Source organism: Bidens hawaiensis, unplaced genomic scaffold (assembly GCF_021521415.1).
Source record: "Bidens hawaiensis isolate Kalapana, Puna unplaced genomic scaffold, B.hawaiensis_p1.1 tig00038688_1, whole genome shotgun sequence".
Taxonomy (NCBI): Eukaryota; Viridiplantae; Streptophyta; class Magnoliopsida; order Asterales; family Asteraceae; genus Bidens; species Bidens hawaiensis.
This window is the reverse complement of record NW_027505576.1, coordinates 107,113-114,460: the sequence shown is the minus strand read 5'-3', so window position 1 is coordinate 114,460 and position 7,348 is coordinate 107,113. Positions and strand designations below refer to the sequence as shown.

Here is a 7,348-nt window from a genome sequence, read left to right as displayed (position 1 = left end):
AACTTGATTGTTAATACTGGTGTGTGTTAAAACGTATTAGAAACCCATATGTGTCTCTTGAGAAGGGTTAGAGGTCCTGCTCGGGTTTTCTTTTAAGTGTCCATTTTACGATCTTAGTCAATAACTAAATATTTTCCCGGTTAATTCATAACTGAAATTTAGGGGATTCTAGCCTATGTAGTTTTCTCATCATTGTCTTATTTTAAATAAACAAACTTTTGCTTTCGTTTAAATTACTTGTTTTCTTAATTAGTTTTTAATTATAGTATTAAATTAGTATTTTAAATAAACCCCCCCAAACAAATATAAATTAATAAGTCGTGTCTGTAGTTGAGTCTAATTAGCTAATAAACGTAATTTAGAGAGTCTCGTGGGTTCGATATCCGAACTTACTTAGCTTTACTAGAGTCGATCGGTTCACTTGCCAGTTAGTAGTTTAGTCGCGTTTTAGAGAGTCTAGAGTATTACTTAGTGTTTATTTTTAGTTAAATTAGTTAATAATTATTATACTACTTTTAGCACATCAAATTTTTGGCGCTGTTGCCGGGGACTCTTGGCGATTGCGTTATTAAATTTGATTAGACTTGCTTGGTATATACGTGCTATTTGCTTTATTTATTGCTTTGAGTCGTAGGTGTCTAATTTTAAGTGTTAGTTATTTTATTCTATTTTTAGTTTTTTATTTTCGAGTATTTTATTAGAGTATACCAATTTTGTTTTGTGTGTTTTTCAGGGACATGCCACATCTTCGTTCGCACGTACCGCCGTTGGATTGCGTTGGACCTACTCCGTTGAAATTCGAGGCAAGTTCGTCATCGTCAGAAAAGCAACCGATCACCATAGATATCAAACCCAATTCATCACCCGCAAGTTCACCACCACCGAGTCCCAGAACCATCCCAGTTAACCATATAGCCTAAAATAACAGCACCGTGTACTAGCAAGCTTTTGAAGGGTTCCATGGATATTACTCACCCATTATCGCTCCCGAGATTGATAACCCTAACTCAAGGCAGATTCCATCCTGCATCATGACCAACATCACCCAACACCACCAATTCCATGGCCGTGAAGATGAAGATGTACTGGCATACATCAACCGTATGACTCGTGTGTTCAAAATGTTTAATTTTCAAGGTGCTAATGAGGATGCGATCTTCCTTCCTTTGTTCCCGTTTACACTTTCGGGTCGTGTCGCCACTTGGCTAGATTCACAACCTGTTGGAGCATTCACTACTTTGGAGGCGCTTTGCAATGCATTCATCAAGAAGTACTTTCCCCTTGCCAAGGCTTCTCGCCTCCGTGATCAGATCCAATCCTTTCACATGGAGCCGGATGAGCCATATTACCAAGCTTAGGAGCGCTTTCAGAATCTGCTATCCTGTTGTTCACAACATGGTCTCACACCTTGGGCCCTTGTTGAGAAGTTTTACAAAGGGCTTACTTATGAGGCTCAAGCGAGGTTTGACACAGCTGCTGGAGGTAATCTGACGGACAAGAAGAATGTGACCGAGTGTAACGAGATGTTTGAAAGTTTTGCGTAATCAGGTTACGCGAAGAAGCCACGAGGCGGGAATTCCAATCCTGTCACCAGTACATCCTCATCTTCTCGAGATGTACACCAGGTTAATCTGGATACTGGTATGGCTGCTGCTTTGGAGAGTCTCACCCGAGAGATAAAGAAATTACAGAAGAAGGTGGATAAGTGTGACATGTGTAGGGGTGGTTATGGTACGTTGGAGTGTCCGTTGATGAATAATCAAGATGTTGATTTTGTGGCTGGTCAGAATAGGTTCCCTAATGCTTGCAACAACAACAATCAGAACTGGAACAACTACAAGAATCAGAATCAAGGGCAAGGTAACTTGAATTGGTATCCGGCCGGTGGGCCACCTGGTTTCCAAGCTCCCTATAACCGAAATCAGGGACAACATAACAATGAAGGTTCTAATGGTCAAAATTCGAATAATGGGCCAGATCTGAGTAAGAAGTTGGACGAGATGATGTAGCAAATTGTTACTAGAGACCAAGTTACTTAAAAGACTCTTGCCGATCATGACCTGCTTTTTAAGAATCAACAATCGGCTCTACTCGACATGCAAAGGTCCATTGGCGATATTGTTCGACGATTGGCTGAGAGGCCCCCAGGACAGTTTTCAGGTTCTACTCAGTAGAATCCGGCCGCTCAACTAAAAGCAATAACTACTCGTAGCGGCAGGATTTTAGGTCCCGAGGTAAGAAGGAATGAGGTTGAAGTTGAAGATGAGGAGGTGATGGATGAAGAGATCAAGATGAAAGTACTGGGAAAAGTGCAGAACACCGCACCAGTTGCACCGCCAGTGGAGAAGAATCCGGTGGAAATCCGGCCATCACCTGTGATTTATCACTCTCGTGTCCCATATCCCGCTCGCTTAAAACATCAGAAATACACACGGGAGTATGGGAACTTTCTTGACATGTTCCGACAATTGAAGATTAATCTCCCGTTCATTGAAGCCCTCTAACACATGCCGAAATACGCAAATTTTTTGAAGGACCTGCTGAAGAGAAAGGAAAGGTTGGGGGAGGTGTCATCGATTCCCCTTATGGGAGATTGTTCAGCGGTAGTGTTGAACCGCGTGCCTGAGAAGTTGTCGGATCCGGGTGTGTTTACGATTCCATGTTTGTTTGATAGAGATGAGATGAACCATGCATTGGCGGATTTGGGGGCGAATATAAATTTGATGCCGTATTCTTTGTACAAGAAGTTGGAGTTAGGAAAGCTTACACCGACTCGCATGTCTTCATTGTTGGCCGATCGTTCGGTTAAATATCCACGAGGTATTATCGAGAATTTGCTAGTGAAGGTTGACAAGTTTGTGTTCTCGGTGGATTTTGTGGTGCTCGACATGGAGGCCGATGAGAAGGTCCCCATCATTCTTGGTTGTCCGTTCTTACATACCGCAAAGGCGCTTATCGATGGGTAAGATGGGAAGATCACACTTCGGGTTGGTGATGAGAATGTTACTTACGATGTTGCGAGGTCGATGAGGCACCTAAGTGATCAAGATGATTTCAGTGGTCCATGCCACTCGGTTTATGTAACAGCCCAGCTACCGCAGCACCATAATATTGTCCGCTTTGGCCGGGACATACCACCATCACCTCACGGATTTGCTTTTGGTTGCCCAAGTGAAGACTTCCCAGGAGGTCACCCATCCTGATACTACTCCCACCTGTGCATGCTTAACTGTGGAGTACTCCTCTCATCCACTACCATTAAGTGCCCAAAACGCGTTATGATGGGGAAGGTATCCACCTCCTTATAAAGAAGGCTTAGTTCTCCTCCCCAACCGATGTGGGATGTCACAATCCACCCCCCTTGGGGGTCCAGCGTCCTCGCGGGACCTGGCACCACCGGTCCGGCCCTGGATCTGATACCATCTAACATACACACAAAGTCAGCTTGAGCTGAGTGAGTTCAAGTTTTCGTAAACAATAATTCATACTTTATTTCAAAACTATAGTTATAAACAATAGAGAGAATAAAATAAAATAAATAATATAATTCACCAAGTAATACAATCATCGTCGAACACACGTACACGGGCCTCTCCACCACGAATCAAGACTCGAGTAATATATTTGACCCGGACGCGGTAAGACCTAAGCATGTGACACGAGCCTCTCCACCACAAGTCAAACCCGAGTAATATATTTGACTCGGTCACAACTTACACATCCGAGCACGAGATATGGGCCTCTCCACCACGGGTACAACCCGAGTAATATATTTGACCCGATCCCTGCTCACACATCCAAGCACGTGATACGGGCCTTTTCACCACGGGTGCAACCCGAGTAATATATTTGACCCGATCACGGCTCAACATCCAACGGGCCTCTTCACAACGGGATTTTAAAACCCGAGTAATATATTTGACCCGCCAAAATGATGATCACGTCACACGGGCCTCTTCACCACAGGTACAACCCGAGTAATATATTTGACCCGGCCGTGAATCACCATGCACACACACATCAATAAGCCTACTCACATCATTCTTAGTCACGAGGAACTAAATATCATCACACAACCGTAGGCTATAAGGTAACACATACCCATATATACATACATACCTCCATACATACATACATACATATATATATATATATACCATCCGATACGGGAACTAAGTAAATAGGTCTACTCCTATTCAATTACTACCAAGTCTACTAACATCCTCCAGTCTAGACCATTAATAATGTATGTAACCTTAAAGGATACAAGACCATAAACGAGTCTAAAATATCCTAAAGTATATAAAATAATTCAAATATAACTTTCAAAATGCACCATCACGAGTGAGACCATGTAGTACCATTCAAATAGTTGTAACGGGTAAAATCGTATAAGATTGGATTTCGGTGTGTATGCTAGCCCAAAACGTAAAAAGAGTAAAAAGGGGCATCATGAACTCACTTGAAATCAATCGAATACCTGCAACGAGCTAATAAATCCCTAAGTGCACAATCACAAGTAAGGGCCTGTAAAATTATACACAACGCGTTACTAAGCTAGACTGAAAGAACACTCTTGCCTAATGGGCCGCCCAAGCCCAACACTTTGGCCGAAGGCCCAACACTTGGCCCAAGGCCCAACAACTTGGCCCAAGGCCCAACCATTTGGGCCGAGGCCCAACCCAAACCCAATTACTCTACCTCAGCCCCTAAACCTTTCAACTAACCAAATCCACCCTACGAATATGGCCGGGGCTAACCATGATGCACAACTCACCCGCCGGTAACCAAATCGAGTCGAATACGCGCGTAATAAATCTTAAAACCAATTGTCAAACGAATCAGCCCCAAATGGACTAAATTCCCATCTTAACCTTTTCTTACATCATAATTATGTCACCCGAGTTGATAGGGTTGACGGTTTCTTTTTACAACTTTCAATTTAACATTTGAACGAAAATTCGCGCACCGCCGACTCGATTGACCAATCACCAACCAAACAGCCCCGAGTATCAAAAATATAATTTTCCCACAGCCCTTAAATCCCCCCTAGGGCTGTACAAACTGATTCGGTCGGTCATCCGATCGTTTAACGCATCAAGCTCAACAATTGCCAATCCTACACCCGATAAACCCTAGTTTTCGAACTAAAATCGTTTGACCGACCTAAACACCTCCATTGACCATGAAATTTTAGTATGTTGTAAGTGACATACCTAAGAAGATGACGAAGTACGAACTTCAATTATAACAGCCCCGAAAGATGCGAGAAAGGGCAGCCACCGGTTAAGCCTAAAACGAACTTATCGATCAATAACGAATATAACATGCAGATTTTAGCATGCAAAGATGTATTTTATTAAATAGGAAAACCATGGAATTAGATTATCAAATTTTTACCAGTGTTGCATATATATATTAAGTTTATAAAAATATTTTTATTATATTTTTCTAGTGAACACAAAAATCATAAAAATTCTTCCAACACAGAAAGGTATGTGTAGCTATTTCAGCGCGCAACAAAATGGTTTTATTTTTATAAAATTCATTACTGAACCAAATTAAACGATTCCAATTGGGTTTGGTTCCTAACTCAAAATACTAACTTCCAGAAGTAGAACCAACCAATTTGGACCTGTCTAAAAAAGGTTATGACGTCGGGAAGACAGACCAGAATCCGACATCCCGCGTCAGCTTTGACACTCTATTTTATAAAATCATAAAAACCATTCAAATCTCGTCCAAAAATTACGTATTATACCTTTCTGGAAACTAGACTCAAAGTAGAACATCATGGAATCAAGAATTGATTAAAAATAGTAGATTAACATCGCATTACAGACCTTACAATAAATGTATACGAATCTGTCAGCAAGCTGTTATCATCAAAAGTCAATCTTAACGACCAATAAACGCGTTAATATGATCAATTAAGCTGTAAAAGAGTTGTAGAAACTTAATACCGACCTTGAATTAGACTCGGGAGGGCTGGAAATCGGCTGGAGCTGCACGGAAAACGAGGTGGGAGGGCTGTAGCTGCTGCGGTCGGCTGCTGGTAGGAGTTAGGGTTAGGGTTTGTTTTGTTTTATGATATAAAAACAAAAGTTACATCCAAGTCCCTCCAAATTGAAGTGTAAGGCAAAATGGAAGGAAAGTTAAATGGTTTAACGTACCGAGATGACGCAAAGGCTTCCGAGAAACGTCGGATAAATCCCGAGAATTATACATACTCTACAAGCTTTAATTCTTGAAACCGGAATTAACGGGCGTTACAGTTTATTTCATTAACTCTTTTATTGCAGGTGTGGATAGCTGTTTCGATTATATTTGTGGTGTGGATCTTGTGGGAAGTAATGGTTTGGTTGATTGTGATGATTTGGGTGAGGATGAGTCGTGTGAGAACGATTCGGTTTGTGATGAGGTGGTTGAGATTTCGGGTTTGCCCGAGATTATAGAGGTAAATGAGATTAGTTGTGAGAGTGAGGTGGATTCCATGGAGAAACCCGCCCCGGTGGAGCTGAAAGTGCTCCCGTCACACTTGGAGTATGCGTATCTCGATGAGGGCTCAAACTTGCCCGTTATTGTGTCTTCCAAGTTGACGGAAGAAGAGAAGTCGAAGCTGATAGGCGTTTTGAAGTTGCATAAGGGGATGATTGCATGGAGACTTTCTGATATTCAAGGTATTTACCTCACTTATTGCACGCATTGGATTCTAATGGAAGATGAGTACAAACCGGTGGTGCAACTACAAAGGCGCCTTAATCCAAATATGAAAGAGGTGGTGAAGAAGGAGGTATTAAAGTTGATGGGTGCCGGGATCTGATTTCCGACTCTCCATGGGTGAGCCCGACCCAAGTTGTCCCAAAGAAAGGAGGTATGACCGTAGTGATGAACGAGAAGAATGAGCTTATCCCTTCGCATACGGTTACCGGTTGGCGAGTATGTATTGTTTATCGGCGATTGAATGATGCCACTCGGAAGGACCATTTCCCAATGCTGTTTATTGATCAGATGTTAGAGCGTTTGGCAGGTCAGCAGTTTTATTGTTTTCTTGTTGGTTTTTTGGGATATTTTCAAATTCCCATTGCACCGGAAGACCAGGAGAAGAAGACTTTTACATGTCCCTATGGCACGTTTGCGTACCGTCGCATGCAGTTTGGACTATGTAATGCTCCGGCTTCCTTTCAGCGTTGTATGGTGGCCATCTTTCAGGATATGATAGAGACATTCATGGAGGTGCTTATGGACGATTTTTCGGTTTATGGTAATTCTTTCGATCATTGTTTGGCTAATCTTGAGAAGATGTTGAAGAGGTGTATTGAAACGAAGTTGATGCTAAATTAGGAAA

The 7,348-nt window shown here is 42.1% G+C and overlaps 1 protein-coding gene across 1 annotated transcript; it reads left to right on the top strand.

The window, feature by feature from the left end:
- The first annotated feature begins 2,507 nt into the window (after positions 1 to 2,507).
- LOC143614056 (uncharacterized) lies at positions 2,508 to 6,823 on the top strand. The gene is made up of 2 exons (XM_077087602.1): positions 2,508 to 2,962; positions 6,313 to 6,823. Exons 1-2 carry the CDS (start codon positions 2,508 to 2,510, stop codon positions 6,821 to 6,823), a joined length of 966 nt encoding a protein of 321 aa, XP_076943717.1.
- Positions 6,824 to 7,348: the final 525 nt, after the last annotated feature.